The sequence below is a fragment of the Gouania willdenowi genome, chromosome 13, assembly GCF_900634775.1.
Source record: "Gouania willdenowi chromosome 13, fGouWil2.1, whole genome shotgun sequence".
Classification (NCBI taxonomy): Eukaryota; Metazoa; Chordata; class Actinopteri; order Blenniiformes; family Gobiesocidae; genus Gouania; species Gouania willdenowi.
The window spans coordinates 11164792-11186498 of record NC_041056.1 but is presented as its reverse complement, the minus strand read 5'-3'; the positions used below and the strand labels follow the sequence as shown (position 1 = coordinate 11186498).

At 38.2% G+C, this 21707-nt stretch overlaps 1 protein-coding gene across 2 annotated transcripts; it reads left to right on the top strand.

Annotated features, from left to right (window-relative positions):
* Nucleotides 1–4050: 4050 nt before the first annotated feature.
* On the top strand, nt 4051–21689 carry LOC114474104 (multidrug and toxin extrusion protein 1-like). 2 transcript variants are annotated; one of them, XM_028464134.1, is made up of 17 exons: nt 4051–4365; nt 4943–5044; nt 5131–5199; nt 5690–5838; nt 5913–5955; nt 7855–7899; nt 8188–8285; nt 8378–8475; nt 10024–10137; nt 10217–10284; nt 16184–16292; nt 16419–16494; nt 16739–16808; nt 16889–17021; nt 17104–17198; nt 17284–17326; nt 21467–21689. In XM_028464134.1, exons 1-17 carry the CDS (start codon nt 4210–4212, stop codon nt 21664–21666), a joined length of 1668 nt encoding a protein of 555 aa, XP_028319935.1. In that variant the 5' UTR covers nt 4051–4209; the 3' UTR covers nt 21667–21689. The 2 variants fall into 2 exon arrangements, with proteins under 2 accessions (XP_028319935.1, XP_028319933.1); XM_028464132.1 differs by having other exon boundaries at nt 16715–16808.
* The last annotated feature ends 18 nt before the right edge of the window (nt 21690–21707 follow it).

Sequence of the window (21707 nt, the reverse complement as noted above, 5' to 3'; positions counted from 1 at the left end):
ACATAAAATCTGTGGCCCACTTAAGATTAAATTGCTTCACATTTGGTCCCTAACTAAAATGAGTTTGACACCCCTATTGTAACTAAAACAGTTTTGTGGACTGTGTGAAGTGACTCAAAAAAAAGAGAAAAAAAAAAGAGGTATTGATTTATATGAATTGAGTTACATTTAAATGAAATAGATGGAAATAATTTAGCTTTTCTTTTGACTACAAAATGTCCAAATGTATTCCACTTGAAAGAGAATCCCCCTTTTCCAACACTTGTATGTTTTGCACACGTATTAAACTTAAAAGCAGACTAAATGGTGGACTCACCTCTTTGTGACCACATGTGATGTATTTTCTGCACGGCTTGGCTCACAAAAAACAGCATTTTAGCCATAATAAGAGGTTGAAGCTCTTCAACCCTACTATTGTGTCGCTGGGACTGAGATTTCAAATAGAAAGTTTAGATGAAACTGTGAGTTAAAATTGACATTTACAAGCTGATTCAAAGTCTCCAACCTGTTTTTTTTTTCTTTTCCTCAATGTCGAAACAAAGCAAAGACATCTTGGTGACTTACAGGAATTTACTCTCACAAAGGTTTATCAGTATCATCAGCTAATACTAATGCATTTGAATGTTAATAAGATGTTTTTTTTTTTTTTTACTTCTTGTTTCATAACCTGGTGGTAGTTCACCTACGTTTGTCAGAAAAACACACCTGCATTCAACTTTGCATTGATTTTTCATTCATAAAGTTATAAAACTTAAAATGCAAATTTAAATTAAAAAAAAATTGCTTACCCACATGATTACTAATTTTTTTTTTGCAGCTAAAGGTTTGACGATAAATTGTGCAACAATGTATTACGATAATAAAATGTTTTGATGATCAATCATTAATGAAATTGCAATATCAATATCGCGAAGGGGGGATATGTGTTGAAGCATGTCATACCTTTCTTTTTTGAAGAATGCCATTATGATTAAATTATTTGGTTTCAATTTTAGACATGAAATGTCAGTCTCTGGTTTTGGCCCTTTTTGTACTTTAAATAAAAATTTGGTGTCATTTATTTTTTATTGTTTTTTAATATTTTACATATTTCTATTGAGCAGAAAAGATGACATCCAGATTATCTAAGTATGTAGTATATATCCAAGTTATGGCGTGTTTTGTTTTTGCTTTTTCGTCAAATCTTTTTGCCCTTTTCACAAAGATTTTATTACAGTGTTTTTCAACCTTGGAGTTGTGACCCCATGTCGGGTCGTGTGGAATTTAAATGAGGGTTGCATGAAATAGTTACACATTCAAAATATGTTTTTTAATTTTTTTTTTCAAATATTCTTCTTCTTCTTCTTCTTCTTCAAAAAAAAAAAAAACGCACAACATACACATTTTAAACATATTAGGGCCAATTTTGATGAAGAAAATAATTTTGGGCAAATCAAGAATAAAGTTGAAATGTCGAGAATAAAGTTGAAATAAATGGTTGAGATTAAATTTTAAATTTCAAAAATGAACTTATAATACAATATTGTGATAAAAGTCAAAGGTCTGCTAATGAAGTCAAACCTATGGAAGATTTTGTCGTAGGGATGTAACGATTCACTCAACTCCCGATACGATTCGATTTATGATAATGGGTCACGGTACGATTCTCTCACGATTTATTTTACAAATGGGACTGTAGACAAATGATGATTGAAAAATATTCCTTTATTTTTTTGGGGGAAAAAAACTAGAATATACTGTACTATTTTTCTTTTATTTTTCATTGTCAAAAGAATCCCTTGATAAACTATTCAAAACAATGCAATTTAACTAAAAATAAATCTTGAATGAAATAAATAAAGGAATAATACAATTGAAGAAGAAGCCTATTAATTTAAATTCTGGTTCTATAGTAAACAATGCAAAACTGCATAATAGTTCTTTTTCCTTTTAAAAGTGCAACTGAAAATGTATTTTGTGCCTTAACAATTGGACTTCAAAAAAAAAAAAACAGTCTGCACTGTATTTACTTCAAGATATTTGTTTGGACCAGCAGAGGGCGCTGGTAACCCAGTGGTCGTTTGGCATGCAGCTATTCTGTGCAGTGAAGAAGAGATTCTATGCTAGCAGACAGAGCTAATAGAAAAACGTGACTTTTACAGATATTCACGTAATAATACAGATATTCTTTCGGTGCTAAAGGGGTAATGAATCATTTATGAATATGTTTAAGAGTAGAAGGCGGCCAGAAAGAAAGTAGTAGCAGATTCTGCCCGCCGCCTCAGCATTTGGACAAGAGAAGGATAAATATATATTGTTTAAAAAAGGTACTGCGTTTCAATTTTCAGAGAATTGATGTGAACCGTGATACCTATGAATCGATTTTTAACTGCCTTACGATTAATCGTTACATCCCTATTTTGTCGTATATATGAAGTTACATTTTTACTTTAATCTCGTCATATTTCATCTTGATACTTGAAGTTTCAACTTTATTCTCAACATTTCGTCTTTATTTGCTCAAAAAAAAAAAATGTCTCCCTCAAAATTGTCCCTAATCCTCTTCCATATAAACAACTGTACTTTCACTTTCCCAAATATAAATCAAGTTTAAATAAAATGCAGTATAAAGATAGAAAGAGAAAAAGAAGGGGGAAAAAATGATAATAAATCAATAGAATACAGTAGAAATATATAAGACGATGAAACTAATCCTGGATACATTGTATTTTTTTTTTTTTAACAAAGTATTACAAACATCAAAAAATGAATTCTAGAAAAAATGACTTTGGGGATTGCCAGTGATATTAGAACTCTAAATGACCAAGGAATGCTTTTAAAAAACAACAGAAACTCTACATTTACATCTACAACCATGAGTGACAACATTCCTTATAGGATATTTCCCCCTAAAATATAATAGAAAGTGTCTATTTGTACGGTTGCCGTATGGACAACCTTCTGTGCTATTGGTACGTTTATCAAAGTACACGTACGTAGCGTCTTAGGGTCTAGGATTAGGATTAGGTTATAACATGTTCGGTCTGCAACCTTTACTCTACAAGGAACCATTTAACCTCATCTCACCTGGATTAAAGTCCTCCTGGAGCCAAATAAATACCTTCTCAATGAAGACAATACAATGTATTAAATTCTATACAGTTAAAATTATATAGAATAATGTTTGATTTAATTGGATTTGATTTATATTGATCATGTAAGTGGCAACTTAAAAACAGTTTAAAATAAAATAAAATGACATCAAGAAATAAAACAGTATGTTGCATCTTCAAATTCTTACGCATCTCAGTTTACATGAACATAATGTTATAAAAAGAAGTAATTTATTTATTTTTCGCTAATTTCTTGCCACACATAAAGCATGCATATTTAACCGGCACATTGATGGTTAAATTAATCTGTCACCACACAATTAAAATATCACATAAAACATCTATTATCTTCCAGAATAGTGTTTTTATAGTGTTTTTGTTGGTTTAATTATCTTACCAGGGATTTAAAACGTAAGGTTAGTCACAGGTGCAGGAAAGTTGATGGTCTTTAGATGTTGCAGGAGGTGAAGTAGGAAGGTGCTGAGTCATTGCACAACGTGATTTACCTTAGGTTAATAAATTATTATATCTTGATTTTATTTGTCATTAATTATTAATAGCCTCTGTAAAAAAAAAAAAAAAAAACTCTTTATTTCAATAGTTTTTTTTTTTTTTAAAAGCTATAGGGAGCCATTGCAAAAGAGTCAAAGAGCCACATGAGGCTCCAGAGCCGCAGATTGCACACCCCTGGGTTAGGTTTAGAGTTACGTAATGTGTAATCTTAGTCACGTGACCTAAACTGAACAATGAGGGGCGCTGCGTACAGATAGAATGTCGGTATATTGATACGGAAACCGTACAGATAGCCACTGCCAATAAAGTATACTAATAATTACTCAGCATGAGCTAAAAAGAGCGTTTTAGAATAGTTGTTGTGAGTGCGGTCAGTTCATAGGGTAATGGCTCCATCTAGTGGTTAAACACTATAAGTTCCTTACATAAAGGAAAAAGACTTTGATGTTGCCCATATTTGGAAGAGATCGATCAGGTTTCAAATCAGCGGACTTGCTGACTCACTAGTGAGGAACCGTTCACACGCGCCTTAGGACCGCGGGTTACATAATAACATAGAAACACAGTAACACACACAGTCGTGTTCAGCAGCACAGAGCAGACCATGTCTGACCTCACCAACATGGACGCCTCAGCTCCGGCTTCCTCTGGGTCCTCGTGGACCGGCTCAGGCTCGCCTGTTATCCGCTGGATCAGCTCATTTGTTCCTGTTGGCTTTAAAGGTGAAATTAAAGAGTTGTCCAAACTGTCCATACCAGTGGTAAGTAGGCTCATTTTAATAGATTTATTGATGTCCAAATAATCATTAAAATTTTTAGTTAAACAAAATGAGCATTTATTTAAGCAACTGATGGCAAGTTTGTATCAGGTCAGTGGCCAAAATAATGTTATCCTGATTTAAACTGTTTCAGAGCAATAACAGAATTTTGAACTTTACTCAGTCAATAATAATAAAGGCTATAATGTTTCATTATTAGAGAAAATGTATTATTGTATCAACTGACAGTTTTACTGGGGCAAGAGACCCTCTTCTGGACGGGCCTGCCTCATAACATAACAAAAGTAGTTTTGATAGGATTTGATTCACTCCTAAAAAGAAACTTTATTCTGATTGGATTTCGAGTACTTTTTGATATAGTTTATGTTCACATGTATTTTTATTTTTATTTTTTAACTAGTCATTGTCTAGTTATTGTCACTTAAAGTAATATTGATGACGAAAACTATGACAAAAATGTGTATTCAACAAAGTTAACACTGTTGCTAACACAATTATTTACTAATATCTGATAATTTTTCTCTGTTTTTAATCTTCATTTATTTGTAATTAATTTTAGATCATGGCTCAGCTCATGGTTTTCACGGTGAGTTTCATCAGCACCGTCTTCTGTGGCCATCTGGGAAAGTCTGAGCTCGCAGGTGTAGCTCTGGCCATTGCAGTGAGTAAATAAATGCCATCGTGTAAAAAATAACATGCAAATCTATCTATCAATCTGCAATATTAATTGTATTTTCACATCTGCAGGTTATAAATGTAACAGGTATATCTATTGGAAGTGGTCTGGCTTCTGCATGTGACACCCTTGTTTCACAGGTAGGATTTTAAACTTCTCTGCATTTCTCTGTTTTTTGTTTTTGTTTTAGGTTGTTTGTTGCCTTCATTATTATTACTATGATTTGAAATATATATGTTAAGGTTTCATTTATTCAGACAACTGTTTCTCAGGAAATTTACTTTGATCTCCTGACATGTTTGATGATCACTTTGATGTTTCCTTGACTTCCGCGTAATAGTCCCAGCAAGTTTGTTTTGTCAAAAAAGAACTTGCTGGAATTTATAAAGAACAAAAATATCTTGCTGGAATTACGGTATTATGAGGAAGTCAAGGAAACATCAAAACCATCAGCAGACACCTCTGAAGAAGACTGGCAGTTGACAGTCAAAACATGTCAAGAGATCAAAGTAAAATTCCTGGAAAACCATTTGTCTAAATAAATGAAACCTTAACATATATTTTTTTAAAAAAGACAAAAAGAACATGTTGGAATTATGACTTCAAATAATAAATCATACTCTGTTCTAGACTTTTGGAAGCCGCAATCTTTTGAGAGTTGGGGTCATCCTGCAGCGAGCCATCCTCATTTTACTTCTGGCTTGCTTTCCCTGCTGGGCGTTGCTCTTAAACACAGAGCCTATACTTCTAGCTGTGAAACAAGATCCACATGTGGCCAGGTTAAATCTATAACACATTACCATCAATTATTTCATCTAAGATTGTTATTGACACTATGTTCCCATCTTTCTAGGATAGCTCAGTTGTATGTAAAGATTTTTATGCCAGCTCTTCCAGTAAGTACGATATTTCTTGGTGAAACTTTAATCTTTACTCACCACACTATGCTGCTCACTAAATAAATCAGTAACGGTGTTTTCCTGAACACTTATTACAAATTGTAGGAGTCCTTTGCTCTTGATCTTGTGGCAAATATAATAGTTTTAATTTAGTTTGTGATCTTATCGGCTCTAATTAATCAACCTAACAGAACATGAAAATAAAAAAATAAAATAAAAAACACACAGCAAGGGTTCCCCATATGGACCTAATTCTATTGTCATGAGGTTAAGAAAGACCTATAGTTAAAGTCCTTTTGGGAGTTATTTTTAATCTGCCCAATATTTTTGTTTTGAAGGTGAAGATTTAAACCATTAGGAAACATATCAAACAGTCCAACAGCAAAAAAAAAAAAAAAAAAACTTGCGTGTTAATGCATTTCTCCCATCATTAGGCAGAGAAAGGCAGATCATTTTAACTTGAGTGGTCAAAGTTTTCATTCAGAATGTGCTTTTCAAAGTTTATGATATTTGTAACCAACAAACCTAGTCTCCTCCTCTCTAGCTCTATTTCTTCCAGTATTTCTTTCTCTTTTTTGTCACTTTTGCTTTTTTGCCTTCAGAGCAGGCACATATGATTTGGTATGTGACGATGGCGTGTTTGTGTGTGCGTGAAAGCACTTGTTTTGGAGATTTTTTGAGCCAATTTTGGCTCAATTCAATTTCAGTCACAATTATACTTGTGAATTAAACCCCTTTTTGAAATTACACATTGATCAACAAGTTCAATGATTGATTGTAGGGGTGTTACGATCCGATGTTTATATTGGATATCGGTCCGACATCTGCCAGAAAACGAATATCGGATTTTATCGGGCAGCATCTAAAACCTCCGATATATATATTATATTTATTCAATTGTAGAATATTGTAGATATTATGATGAAGGTTAAAATTAATGTAACCAGTTGGTTTATAATAGTCAGTTTTTCTCATACCTACTGTTGCTGACCATTGAAAATTGAAAAACACATGAAGTCAATAATCCCACAGCCAAATTCACCAGTCCACCAGCATACCGAGCCATTCATTCATTCCTTTCCCATGCTCTCATTGGTTTTCTATTGGTTCTAAGGAAAGTAACCAATGTCTGCATTTCTTTAGCACTTATCAAGCACTGAATACAAACTTAATGATAATTTATCTTAAAGAAAGCATAGTTTTCTAAATGTAAAATAACATGTTTGTTACACAAAGACGAATTTAATATAATTTAGTTATCAGGGGTCAGACTGCCAAAGTTCGGGAAACCTATTCTTCTTCTTTTTTTGTCTTTTTTTTTTCCCCCTTTTTTCCTTCTTTTTTCAAGGAATTCAATCAGAAAATTTTGCACAAAGGTCCAGTACCATCATGTCAAATTGCCTCAGCTAGAGAATCGTCTTATAGGTGATGCTATAGCAAACCTCTAAAGTTCAAAATTTTGAAAATTCACAACAAATCAATCATTTATTCAACTGATATGCAAGTGTCATTGAAATATATCCCGATACCAAAGTAACTTCTGTATATTTAAACCAACTGCAAATTATGCAGACCATCATTTATAAAACGTATTAACCCTATCTCCTCCCACAAATTTTACTTCAGACTGTCCTACACAAGCAATATCATCCACACTTTTTTTTTTTTTTTATTGAAAATTCAGCCTACGGTGCTTTAAAATGTTTGACTGTAAAGGTTGTTGTAAACGTTCTTGCAAATTTTTGCTAAAAACATTTTCAAAGTTTATTTTTTCTTAAAAGACTATTTTTGAGTCATTGTGGATGTAGAATTTCATCACAAAAACTGAATTTTTCACAGAATTTAGAATTTTGCTGTCATGCGAACAATTCTAAATAGCTTCTTGTATTGCTACAGGCGACATTCATGTACTCACTTGAAACAAGATATTTACAAAGCCAGGTAAGTCCCTTATTTGATTTTAATAAGTGTTCTATAAACTAATTTTCAAGGTGACGGGGTAATGTAAATAGTTTGAACCTGTTTGCTGGCTTTCTTGTTATTGTTGGTTAAAAGTTTTGAGAGTCAGATGATTAGAAGTATGTACTGTAACTCCTAAAACTCTTCTTAGTGCCTGTTTTTATTGCACTGTGTTTAAAGGTAAGATACAATTCACCACATTATTGTATCTATAGTTGCATTCTTACAAGAAAATGAAATACAAATCGGGTTATTTTTTTTTTCTTTAAGGGCATCATATGGCCACAGGTGATCACAGGCCTTTTTGTCAATATTCTTAACGCGCTGGTTAACTACATCGTTCTCTATGTGTTACATCTGGGAGTCGCGTGAGTACACTTTATCAGACTGTCTCTGTTGTGATGTATGTGAATATGTGCATCTTAAAACCAACGTGACATAATGAAATGACTCTTTACAGAGGCTCAGCCATCGCCAACAGCATTTCACAGTTCGCCATGGCAGGATCTCTATTTGCTTACATAATGTGGAAAGGTCTTCATAAGGCAACCTGGGGAGGTGAGTTTAACATTTACAGTGGAGGAGAATGATTGTTAACTTATGAGGTGATGTTGCAGAAAATATAAAGCAAGTCCAAAAGGGCAAACTGTTACAGTATGTAGGTTTAGAGTAGAGGTTGTAAGTCACATTGCTTATATTTCAGCACAAGCAAAGAAAGGCCTACTTGATACTAGCTAATGCAGGTGTGACACATGCAGTGAAATTGTATACTAACGTACTACTCATACTAAGTCTGATGTCAAAATGATGTATGTATGTAGTGCGTTCACATCAGATTGAGTTTACCTGGATGTATAACTATATCAGGACATTTCAGGTCCCATGTCATGCTATTTTTCACCTCCATTTGTTCTAAGAACCCCAAAAACATAGTATTTGAGGTTTAATTTCCCAAACTCGCCTGTTTTAGCCTCTGAAAACTCACTTTCTGAGCAACTCCACACAAACAGGCTGATTTGCTGCCTACTTATGCATATTCATGAGCGGGCGTGTCTATAGACGGGACACTGATTTCCTCCTCCTCGCACGGTGACGTAGGGCCAGAGGACGGCCCGCCCTCCTCCCACCCACTCCGTAGCTGAGCACATGCTGCTTTATAAACACGAGAGAGCGTTCACCTGTACATACATAGCACTGTAGAAAATACATACATAGCACTGCACGCAGGACGCTGACACGCTCACCTTTGTCAGTCACGGCAGAGAGCTTCCTGGAGGCGCGGCTTCCCCAGCTCAGTGCCGTGTGAAATTCGTCATCAAAGTGGGAATGCGTCATCAAATTGGAGCGAGGTGTTTGGGCTCACCCTGCAGTAAGAAAGGAGTAAATCACCATCTAACAAACGATTGAGGGAATCAATGAAAAAACACTTTGGGCATGTGTATGAAGCCTAAATAGCACTTTATGATGTTGAAAGCACAGAAAAGTTGATTTAGCGTAACATAGTCCCTTTAAGTATGCACGGTGGGCACACTAGTCATACTCAACCACCCCATGATGCATTGCGAGCGGAATGTAAAATCATCCCGGCTAAAAGTCAACCATCCCCTTTTCAATACAAAACATCTCTTCTCGTCTTCCATTCGTTTTTTAACGTTTTTGTAAACGGCTCTTGTTTTGAAGTTAAACGGATGTTTTGTCAGTAGCACAATGGAAGGTCTCCATAAATCTCCAAAATGTCGTCATGAAATGTGTTACCGCAAGTTTTATGGATCAAATGACCACATGTTGATATTCTACTTGGTCACTTTCTCACTTAATATGCTTTCAGAACTTTCAAAGGTGGAGAATCAACAGAGATATTTAGCCTCAGTGTTCTTTAAGTTTTTGTCGTTGTTCGAAATCCATCTTGGGTAACTTGGAAGTATACTTCAGTGGGAACGATCGTCATTCTAATCCTCTTAACCATACTTAAAGTATATAGTAGACAGTAGTATATACTCATTGAGTTTGTAGCACAGAGTATGTCATTTTGAACACAGCCAATAACTCAAATTTTCTATTTCTACACACGCACACAAATTATACAAATTCTACTTTGGTTTACAGGCTGGTCCAAGGAGTGTCTCCATGACTGGTGGTCATATATCCGCTTGGCCATTCCTGGCATGATCATGTTGTGTGCGGAATGGTGGACGTATGAGATCGGAAGCTTTCTTGCTGGTAAAAGCACTAGCTGCTTTGTGGTTGATTTGTGTTTAAAGCATTGTAATGGAACTAACGGCTGTCCAACGTCTCACAGGTCTAATAAGTGAGGTGGAACTTGGGGCGCAGTCGGTTGTGTTTGAAGTGTCAACCGTCGTTTACATGGTGAGATTTTATGTGACATCACAAAGTGCTACTGAAGTTTGTAGTTATTAATGAAACTCATATTTAGCTTATCTCTTTTGTTTTCAGTCTTTATATTATGTTAGTGCTTCAATCAATCAATCAATCAATCAATCAATCTTTTATTTGTATAGCGCCAAATCATAACCAATGGTATCTCAAGACACTTTACAGTAGAGCAGTCTTAAGGACGGACTCTTCATTTTATGGATACTCACATATGCATATATACGTATATGCACATACATATGTATCCCACACCCAACATGAATTCATCATGGCGGCAAGGAAAACCTTCTGTTAAGCAGCAGGAACCTTGTGTGGATCCCATTCCTATGATGAACAGCCATCCACGTTATGTTGTGTTGGGTGTGTGCAGAGGAAAGGGTGGAGACAGAGTTGTTGAGACTCTGTAACTCCACACTGAGGATCCCACGGACCTGCAAGACAAAAGCCAGAAGGAGTACAGGAGCAAACACACAAGGGAAGAAGCAGACATAGAGGGAGTGTTTGAGAGAGGAATGGGACCCTCTCCGGTCCCTCTCTAACCTAAATGACCTCTCTCTTAATGCCCTCTCCAACCGAGCATGCCAGACCCCCCCCCCCCCCCCGGCAGTCTATGCCTGTTGCATCTTAACTATGAGCTATGAGCTGGTTCCTAACTAAAAGCTTTACCAAAGAGGAATGTTTTGAGCCTAACCTTAAAGGTAGAGAGGGTGTCTGCTCCCCGAACCGTGGTTGGTAGATGGTTCCAGAGAAGTGGGGCCTGATAACTGAAAGCTCTTCCTCCTATACTACTTTTAGAGACAAATGGAACAACGAGTAGTCCAGCATTTTGAGAGCGTAGTGTTCTGGGGGGATTGTATGGCACTACAAGCTCCTTGAGATAGACTGGTGCCTGTCCATTTAGGGCTTTATAAGTGAGAAGAAGAATCTTGAATTCTATTCTATATTTTATGGGAAGCCAATGCAGAGAGGCTAATACAGGAGTAATGTGATCTCTTCTCCTAGTTTTAGTCAGTACATGTGCTGCAGCATTTTGAACCAGTTGAAGTGTCTTAAGCGACTTGCTCGGGCAGCCTGCTAAAAGAGAATTACAATAATCCAGTCGAGAGGTAACAAAAGCATGGACTAGCTTTTCGGCATCGCCCTGAGACAGGATAGATCTGATTTTAGCAATGTTACGGAGATGAAAGAACGCAGTTCTTGAAGTTTGTTTTATGTGAGAGTTGAAGGATAAATCCTGATCAAATAGAATCCCAAGGTTTCTAACAGTTGTGCTTTGTGCCAGAGTAATGCCATCTAAGGCAGTTAGGCTAGTATAGGTTTCTCTAAGGTGTCGTGGGCCCAGTACAATGACCTCAGTCTTGTCTGAGTTAAGAAGAAGAAAATTTTGGTCCATCCAGGCCCTAATGTCCTTTAGACAGGCCTCAAGTTTAGATAGCTGATTTGTCTCACCTGGCTTCATTGATACATACAGTTGGGTATCATCAGCATAGCAGTGAAAGTTAACAGACTATTTTCTCATAACATTACCAAGGGGGATCATATAGATACAGAAGATGATTGGACCTAGCACAGAGCCCTGAGGAACCCCGTAGCTTACTTTAGTGTACACAGAAGACCTATTATTCACGTGTACAAACTGGTACCTATCAGATAGGTAGGACTTAAACCAGTTTAGGGCAGTCCCTGTGATTCCAAGTAATTCCTCTAATCTCTCTAGTAGAATATAGTGATCTATAGTGTCAAAAGATGCACTAAGATCTAATAAAACCAGCACTGAGAGTCGTCCTTCATCTGAAGCCCAGAGTAGATCAATCAATCAATCAATCAATCTTTATTTGTATAGCGCCAAATCATAACCAATGGTATCTCAAGGCACTTTACAGTAGAGCAGTCTTAAGGACGGACTCTTCATTTTATGGATACACACATATGCATATATACGTATATACACATACATATGTATCCCACACCCAACATGAATTCATCATGGCGGCAAGGAAAACCTTCTGTTAAGCAGCAGGAACCTTGTGTGGATCCCACTCCTATGATGAACAGCCATCCACGTTATGCTGTGTTGGGTGTGTGCAGAGAAAAGGGTGGAGACAGAGCCGCTGAGTCTCTGTAACTCCACACTGAGGATCCCACGGACCTGCAAGACAAAAGCCAGAAGGAGTACAGGAGCAAACACACAAGGGAAGAAGCAGACATAGAGGGAGTGTTTGAAAGAGGAATGTGACCCTCTCCGGTCCCTCTCTAACCTAAATGACCTCTCTCTTAACGCCCTCTCCAACCTCTCTCCAACCGAGCATGCCAGACCCCCCCCCCCCCCCCGGCAGTCTATGCCTATTGCATCTTAATTATGAGCTATGAGCTGGTTCCTAACTAAAAGCTTTATCAAAGAGGAATGTTTTGAGCCTAACCTTAAAGGTAGAGAGGGTGTCTGCCCCCCGAACCGTGGTTGGTAGATGGTTCCAGAGAAGTGGGGCCTGATAACTGAAAGCTCTTCCTCCTATACTACTTTTAGAGATGAATGGAACAACGAGTAGTCCAGCATTTTGAGAGCGTAGTGTTCTGGGGGGATTGTATGGCACTACAAGCTCCTTGAGATAGACTGGTGCCTGTCCATTTAGGGCTTTATAAGTGAGAAGAAGATCATTAGTTACTTTAACTAAAGCAGTCTCTGTGCTGTGTTGAGCTCTAAAACCTGACTGGAAGTCCTCGAACAGGTTGTTGTTTTGAAGGAAGTCACAGAGCTGAGCCGCTGCAACTTTCTCAAGAATCTTTGAAATAAAAGGAAGATTAGATATAGGCCTGTAGTTTGCTAAAGTGCTGGAATCAAGAGTAGGTTTTTTGAGAAGGGGTTTGATTACAGCTACTTTAAAGGACTGTGGCACGTAGCCTATTGATAGGGATATATTTATTGTCTCCAACAAAGATGGGCAGACCAGGGGAACAACTTCTTTAAACAGCTTAGTTGGGATCGGATCTGAAAGGCAGGTCGATGGTTTGGAGGATGAAATAATAGAGTTAAGTTCCTGAAGTCCTATATGTGTGAAACAGTTTAGGTTAGGCCTATTTACATTTAATGGTACAGCAGGCCCAGGTGAAGGCAGGGAGTGGCTAATTTTATCTCTAATCTTATGAATTTTATCGTTAAAAAATGTCATAAAGTCCTCACAGCTGAGGGCTAGAGGAATCATGGGCTCAATAGAGCTCTGACTTTGTGTTAGCCTGGCTACAGTGCTGAAAAGGTACCTCGGATTATTTTTATTTTCTTCAATTAGTGAGGAATAGTATGTAGATCGACTATGTCGAAAGGCTGTCATGTATTTACTATGGCTTTCTTGCCAGAGTATTCTTGACTCCTCTGTTTTATTGGAGCGCCACATTCTCTCTAATTTACGGGTTGTTTGTTTGAGTGTGCGAGTTTCAGAGCTAAACCACGGAGCTTTCCTCTGACGTTTAATAGTTTTTTCCCCTCAATGGGGCAATTGAGTCCAAGGTGGATTTTAGTAGACTAGCAGAGCTATCGACAAGCAGATCCAGTTGAGAGGGGTTATAATTAATGTCATAGTTATTTATTGGATGGTGCACTGAGTGTAAGGCAGCAGGAATGGCCTCTTTAAATTTAGCCACAGCACTATTGGACAGATTTCTACTCGTAACTATTTTATTGCACAGTGCGAGATCCTCTAGGATAATGTTAAAAGATATTAAAAAGTGATCTGATAGCAGAGGATTTTCAGGGTAGACTTTTAGTTCATTAATATCAAGGCCATATGTTAGAACAAGATCAAGAGTATGATTTAAACGATGAGTAGCTTCATTAATAGTTTGAAAAAAGCCAACTGAGTCTATTAGGGACATAAAGGCTGAGCTCAGGCTATCACTATCTTTGTCAACATGGATATTAAAATCTCCTACTATCAGTATTTTATCAGAACTGAGGACTAAGTTTGATATAAACTCAGAGAATTCTGATAGAAATTCAGAATAAGGGCCTGAAGGACGGTAAATTATCGCAAATAAGACTGGCTGGCAGGTTTTTGATTCGGTATGAGATAAATTTAGAACCAGGCTTTCAAAGGAAGTGTAACTGGCCTTTGGTTTAGGATAGATTAGGAGAGAGGAATGATAAATAGCTGCTACACCACCTCCACGGCCTATGTCTCGTGGCATATGAGTATTTAAATGAGTGGGAGGAGTGGCTTCATTTAAACTAACATATTCATCTTGATACAGCCATGTTTCAGTTAAACAGAATAAATCAAAGTTATTTTCTGAGATAAGGTCATTTACTAGTAGAGATTTGGATCTCAGTGATCTAATATTTAATAGAGCACATCTAATGGTTTTATGTTTTGGTGTTTCTAGATTTGAGATTTTAATTTTTTTCAGATTTTTATAATTGATAGCTCTTTTATTTGATTTTATGTTAAAATCATTGTGAAATTTGGGTCGGGGGACAGACACCGTCTCCATAAAATAATATTCATCACCATCACAACAGTTGTCATGGTGATGAACACAGCTATCATAATAGCAATGGGAGGGAAACTGTCCTAAGGCAAGCGCAGAGGGGCGTGGAGGACTCCACCTCTGTAACATGGTCTCATTCATGAGATGTCATAACAGTGACTGTGCCATGTTTTCTGATAGTAGAGATGCTCCCTCCAAAGTAGGATGGATTCCATCTCTTCCTATCAGGTTCGGTTTTCCCTAGGTTTTCCCTAGGATCTCCAATTATCAATGAAGCCCACCTCGTTTTCTGGACACCACCTCGATAGCCAGCGGTTAAATGATGACATGCGGCTATACATATCATCACTGGTCAGATTTGGTAAGGGACCAGAGAAAATTACGGAGTCCGACATTGTTTTAGCATAAGCACAAACTGATTCAATGTTCACTTTGGTTGCTTCCGACTGACGACGTCGGGAGTCATTAGTGCCGACATGGAGGACTATCCTATCAAACTTACGGTTACTCTTTGCCAGCAACTTTAGATTTGATTCTATGTCGCCCGCTCTGGCCCCTGGGATGCACCTCACGATGCCCGCTGACTTCGCTAGCTTCACGTTTCTCACTATGGAGTCGCCAATTATCAGAGTTTGTTCCCCGGTGAGTGTGTTGTCCTCACGGAGGGGGGAGAACCTGTTTGAGACGTGAACATGGTGGTGTCCCGAGCGGCTTTTTGACCTTCGACTATGCTTACCACGGACAGTAACCCAATCATTGCTGGCCGGGGGGGAGGCTAAGCTAGAGCTAGCACGGTCCGCACCGGCTAGGTCCTGCTTGCTAGTTTCGGTTTTGGTATCAGGGGTGCGGAACCGCTTCTCCAGATTGTTGATCCTCGCCTCCATATCTAACAGTACGCTACACTTTATGCAACTGCCATTGTCCCTAAAGGAGGACGAGGAGTAACTAAACATCTGACACACCGGGCAGGAGAGCGGAGGGGAGGAGAGAGAAGCCATAGGTGCTAAATTTAAGCTAAGCTAAGCTTAGGACAAAAGGAAGTTTAAAGGAGATTACACTGCCTATAAGAGGCGAGATTGCTTTTTATTTAACCTTCGTATGTTTAACTGTACGGTAAAAAATTAAAACAAGTGTTTTCAAGGCTAAAATATCAATGACAACAAGTTTGATTAGAGTTAGCAGAACACAGTAGTAGAGCGCTGCAAGCAGCGGTAGAGCGTAAACAGGAAATGATCGATACGTCAGCACGTCACCAGCCTGTACGTCACCCACAGCTTCAGAATGGTATTTATCTGTGTTGGTATATGTATTTTACAATGTTAAGAAAGGAGAACGCACCCGTTAGCCCATGAATATAAAAGACCTCCCTGTCTTGTGACATTCCCATTTTTAGTTTCCATTGGGTTTTGGTATAGCCGGCAGCGTGAGGGTTGGAAATGCTCTGGGAGCTGGAGACACCATGACGGCCAAAACCTCTGCTAAACTGTCAACATTCTGTGCAGGTCAGTGGGTTTGATCAAGTGTCACATGTAAAAAAAAAAGACAAGACATTGAAGAAAAGCATATCACATGTGTTTGCCACATTCTATCACATGACACTTGAATTACCTTTGTTCTTCTTTTTACAGGCTTAATTTCTATTGGTTTTGCGATTCTCATTGGTTGTCTGAAAGAGCACATCTCTTATATCTTTTCATACGACGAGTAAGTAAAGGCTTATCCTACATTGTTCTCTGGGTCGATTATAAACCAAATTCAAAGTCATCATTAAATGTGCAAGAGAGAAAGTATTTCTATTTCATAATATGAGTGAGACATCTCACTCATTTTACTCATAGAACCGGGGTTATATACATAACCTAAAGTTGTTTAATCAGGCAAACAAATTATGATATTAGTTTTGATTGTAATTTTATATTGGAAGGATTTTTTTTTACTTTCCTTTCAGAGAAATTCGGAAAAAGGTTGCTGAAGTAATGACTTTTTATGCCCCGTTCTTCTTCTTGGATGCTCTGTCTGTAAGTGTTCCTTAAAGTGACTCATCTCTCTTTTTTTTTTGGTCATGTTTAACTTGTTCTTTATTTTCTTACCTGACAAGGCTGCTTTAGGGGGTGTTGTTAGAGGAACAGGTAAACAGAAAGTTGGAGCTGTTTGTAACCTTTTGGGTTTTTATGGTGTTGGTTTCCCCATTGGAGTCTCACTGATGTTTGCAGCCAAGCTAGGAATCATTGGTAAGATTTTGGACCACATTGATACTTTTAAACTTACTTAAGCGGTGTCTTACAAAAACTATCAATGTTTCATCTTCCATAGGTCTGTGGACAGGAATGCTTACATGTGTCTTTATTCAGTCCTCCTTTTTGATCATCTACCTGAGCAGAATGGACTGGAAGAAAATTACGGTCGAGGTCGATGTCTAAAGCTTAATCTTAAACTACCTTGGTTAATATTTGAATGAATCGTTCTTTATACATTGTTGTTTTTTCCTTTCAGGCTCAGAACCGAGCCGGAGTGAGTGGGAATCCCAGTGACAAGAGTAAGTAGGAGCATGAGCATGCAGTTGATGCAACATATGCTGCTGTGTGTGAAACTGGGGGTGCGTCTGAACAGTTCCTCCTATCTCCTTTCCTATCCATTTTTCCTTACACTACAAATTTCCAAAAATAGAATACTAAAAGCGCATTTATAACACTTTCCGCTGTGCCTCTAACTGCAGATATAATCTCAAATATCACAAGGTTTCAATGTAAATCAAAGGAAAAGAGGCTACCAGGCTGCGAGGAACAAAAGTGAAACTAAAAGGACTTCACATTGAGAATGGTTGCTACACTCACCTTCCACTCAGAAATCGACATTAATCTAAAATAAGTATGATTTTAAAAAATTGTTACATTTATGCAATATATAGGATGTAGGCCTTCGTATCGGCTGCCACGTGAATACATAATGAATGCAAACTAAGAATAGGCTGCACAAAAAGTTTACTGTGTTTGTTTTACAACATCCGCATAACATTCATAGTTTGGATATGGGTTTTAGATTTTTAAAGTTGTTCAAAGCATATTATTGCATTGGTAACTTACATGATCTGCATCCCTTTTCAGTCATTGTGAGTTTCTGTGAACGCTTGGATCAGGGATTCCTTTAAATGTTGTCACCACAAAGAGTTGTGGGTCAGCATTATTTTGTCTCCGTTGGTAAAGAATGGGGCGCACGGTGGCTTAGTGGTTAGCACATCCGCCCCACAGCAAGAAGGTCCTGGGTTCAAGCCCTGGGGTGTGGAGTTTGCATGTTCCCCCCTTGCTGCGTGGGTTTCCTCCGGGTCCTCCGGCTTCCTCCCACAATCCAAAAACATGACTAAGGTTGATTGGAGTCTGTAAATTGCCCATTGGAGTGAATGAGAGAGTGAGTGGTTGTCTGTGTCTGTGGTGTTGCCCTGTGATGGACTGGCGCCCTGTCTAGGGTGTACCCCCGCCCAGCGCCCTATGAGAGCCGCATCAGTGTTTCATAGGCCAAAGGAGGTTATAAAGGAAGTATTGCGCCTCCTTTCCTTAGCTTTTAGAGAATTGCTGCCACTTCAACACTTCCAGGGGTGAAGGAAAAGTAGATAGGAAAGGAGATAGGAGGGACTATTCGGACACACCCAGGGAATTGTGGTAGTCGAAAAATGGGAAGCTTTACTGCACATCTTCATTTGCAGTTACAGGCTGCTACTGTCACGACAGCTGGTGGTAGTGGTGTAGTGGTGGTGGAGGAGTGTTGAGCAGGAGTCTGCATAACAAAAAAAAACCTAAATAGAAATGGTAGGCAGGCTCGGGGAACACCGCGGAGGGAGAAACGCCATGGGAATGGAAGCAGGAAATCAAGACACAGTAGGTCAATAACACAGCAATCATTCAGTGTCCAAACACTCAGCTCAATAGTGAGGGAAGCTTGATTGGGAACGTACCTGAGTGCAAAACAGGTGGGAGCTAATCACTCAACCCAAACACACTGACATCACTGGGAGGTGGAGACATGAGCAGGAATAAATGGGAACACAAAGATACAAGAGTTAAAGCATGAATCAAAACAACTAAGAATTATTGAAAAGGGTTTAACCAGTGCTTTATTTGTAAATCATCAGGTCCCGGAGCAAACGACGGGTGTTGTTCCTGCACTAAGAGAGAGACAAAAATGTCACAGAATAAATTTTTTAAAGCACCTTTTGCTAACTAAATGGGCCGATGATATCATGTGAGCACAAACAACCAATCAGCTTTAAAAAAGCACGGACAATAACACGTTTCAGAGAATCCATCTCTCACTCTCTGAGTGTCAGCTGTCAAAATCTGCCGTGTTTCAGCAACAAGGACAGCGCAAAATCACCACTAATTTAGCCACGAAAGGTCACTAGACTTTCAGAACACAAAGACCCATAAATACAAAATATTTACAAACTTTTACACCCATAACATAAGACCATAACTCCTCTAATGAATCAGCAGCAGAGCAGAAAATGAAAACAAAATGCGTGCTTTCCTTTTATTTGTCAAAATAGTCCCAGCCAACAGCCATGGAGAACTTTGTAGGAGAACTTTTTCTGCCGAGGCCTGTCTTGTCTTTTACAATCCAAGAGTAGCAGCTAAGCTCCACAGAAACAAGCTTGGACTTCTCTTCCTCAGGTTTTTAAGCTGACAGAGAAGCTATTTTTGCCCAAAATGCCCCTTTAGACTAGCGTGGGGCGTGGCTTGACTGTCTAAATTCAATTTTGTGTTTACAATGAAATTTCCAGTCATTTCAACTAAAAAAACAACACAGCTGTCCAGATATAATACTTCAAAATGTAATGAAAATCCTAAAAGCAAAAAAGGGGTTGGATTTTTTTATTTATTTATTTTTTAAATGAGGTGCTGGATCCAATCAAATAAGTGCCAGTCAAAATATGGGAGGTGCTGGATCCTGTCCCAATTATAACTAAAACAGGACCACAAAAACAACAACAACAATCCTGACAGCTACAACCTTAGTGATGATTGCTATGCAAGAGCAACAACTCCACACAGACCCTTATTTGTACGTGCAGGCTACCAGGGGGTATTTCATCAAAGTGATCTTAATAGAGCCAGGCCTACGGTTTAAACCAGGTTTAAACCTGGTTTACCCAAGCCGTCCGTGACCACGCTGGCTTTCCCCATTCCATCAAACTCTTCTCAGCTTGGAGCTCCCCAGCTAAGCCAAGCCAGCTGACACTGTTTAGCTTAAGTGAACGTCTTCATGAGATCCACGAGATTGATCACAGATTTAATGATTCAAGACGTGAGGGTGCATGCACTGCAGCTTTTAGTGATTAAACAGCCAATAGAAACCACTGCTGAGACCAACAGGATGTGACATCATCTGTTACTGAGCAGTGAGAATAAAGGATGAAAACATTTAAGTTTCTGTGTTTTGAACATTTTAAAAGTAGTAAAGAAGAGTTAAATATGGTGTTATTTTGTCAATTTATCACAGAAAACAACTGAAGCATCTGTCAGCGTTTAATAAAAGACAATGTTGTAATACAGTAATTAAATAATATGTATTTTATGAGACTAGTGAGTGTTTGTTGAACTCAGCACTAAACATTAAATTTAAATGAACGGAGGGAGGGAGCAGCGGTGCTGTGTGCGCCGCTGGATGTCACGTCCAAAACTGCAGACGCCCCAGGTACAGGTGAGCGGCACACACAGGAGGTGCGTGCACTGCGTGCCCATCCTGAAAAGTGACAATGTATTTTTTGCATCGGAGAGCTTTAGTGCTCTGCCCTGTGACTGTCCCTGAACAGCCTCTCCCTCTCTTTATATTCAGAGATTTCTCATTATTAATCTCTGATCAATGAATGGACATTTTAACCGTGTGATAAACAGAGGCGATGGATACGCATAACGCACGTATCCTTATATAGACATATTATTACTGATGGTTTAAACACATGGAGACTGTGATATCTCATTAAAAAGTATGATACGCATTAAACACATAATAACACAAAGATTCTATCGTCATTTGTATTGATTTAAAATCATATTTAAACATATGCCATTATATCCTGTTTCGTTTCCTTTTAAGATACTGTGTTAAAACAATATTGAAAAAAAATTTGAAAAAATAAGTTTTTTAGAGTGTTTAAAGCATCACTAAATAACTTCATTAAAATTAATGTTTCATGAGAGTGCATCTGCAGCTTAAGCCAAGCCTGCTGCTTAAACCTGGTCGGGAGCAGGTTTGCGCCACCAGCTGTGTTACTATGGTAACTTAAGTATTTTCTCTTTGATGAAATGGCCATTCCAGTTAGAACCCGGCTTAACTGGATGAGTTGAATTGTGACTAGAGAGTTATAGTGAGTATTGAGTTGGTAGTTTTAATAGCATAGATTGTTCATAGCATATTGTCTAATATTGACTGAGTGTGTCTTAAATGCTCCATAATCAACGCATTTTTTTGAATTTCCGTCTAAGATGTACATCAACCAAAACCTAGGGTTTAGTCACTCTTTAGAGGGGGGAGAAAAAATGTGAAGTCTCCTTTTGTAGTAATTATTTTATATACAAGAAACACATTGTACTTTCCAACATACAGTAACAATAATTTAAGATTTAATAATAGACTAGGGAATATATCTAAGACCTAATCATTTCATGTCTTGTGTGTCAAGGTCCTCGACCAGAAGATCCAGAACACTCCTTGGTCCAACCTGACTCCACGCTTGAACTTGAGCAGGGACCTGTATCAGAAGACACTGAGCCTTCTTGGAGGAATTTGGTTCTGCTTCGTGGACTTGCACTGGCTGCCATGCTTTTTATCTTGGCCGTTGGGATCATTATAAATACAATAATCAATAGTTTGGGTACTTGATCAGGAGTGAAGAATGTTCAATGCGGATGAACTCCTCAGCC

What these genes read in the sequence shown, in the direction of transcription:
- LOC114474104 (XM_028464132.1), top strand. Translation starts at nt 4,210, where the DNA reads ATGTCTGACCTCACCAACATGGACGCCTCAGCTCCGGCTTCCTCTGGG. An exon ending in TCATAAGGCAACCTGGGGAG is followed by an intron (nt 8,476 to 10,023) that starts GTGAGTTTAACA and finishes TTTGGTTTACAG; the next exon opens with GCTGGTCCAAGGAGTGTCTC. An exon ending in TGTCAACCGTCGTTTACATG is followed by an intron (nt 10,285 to 16,183) that starts GTGAGATTTTAT and finishes TCCCATTTTTAG; the next exon opens with TTTCCATTGGGTTTTGGTAT.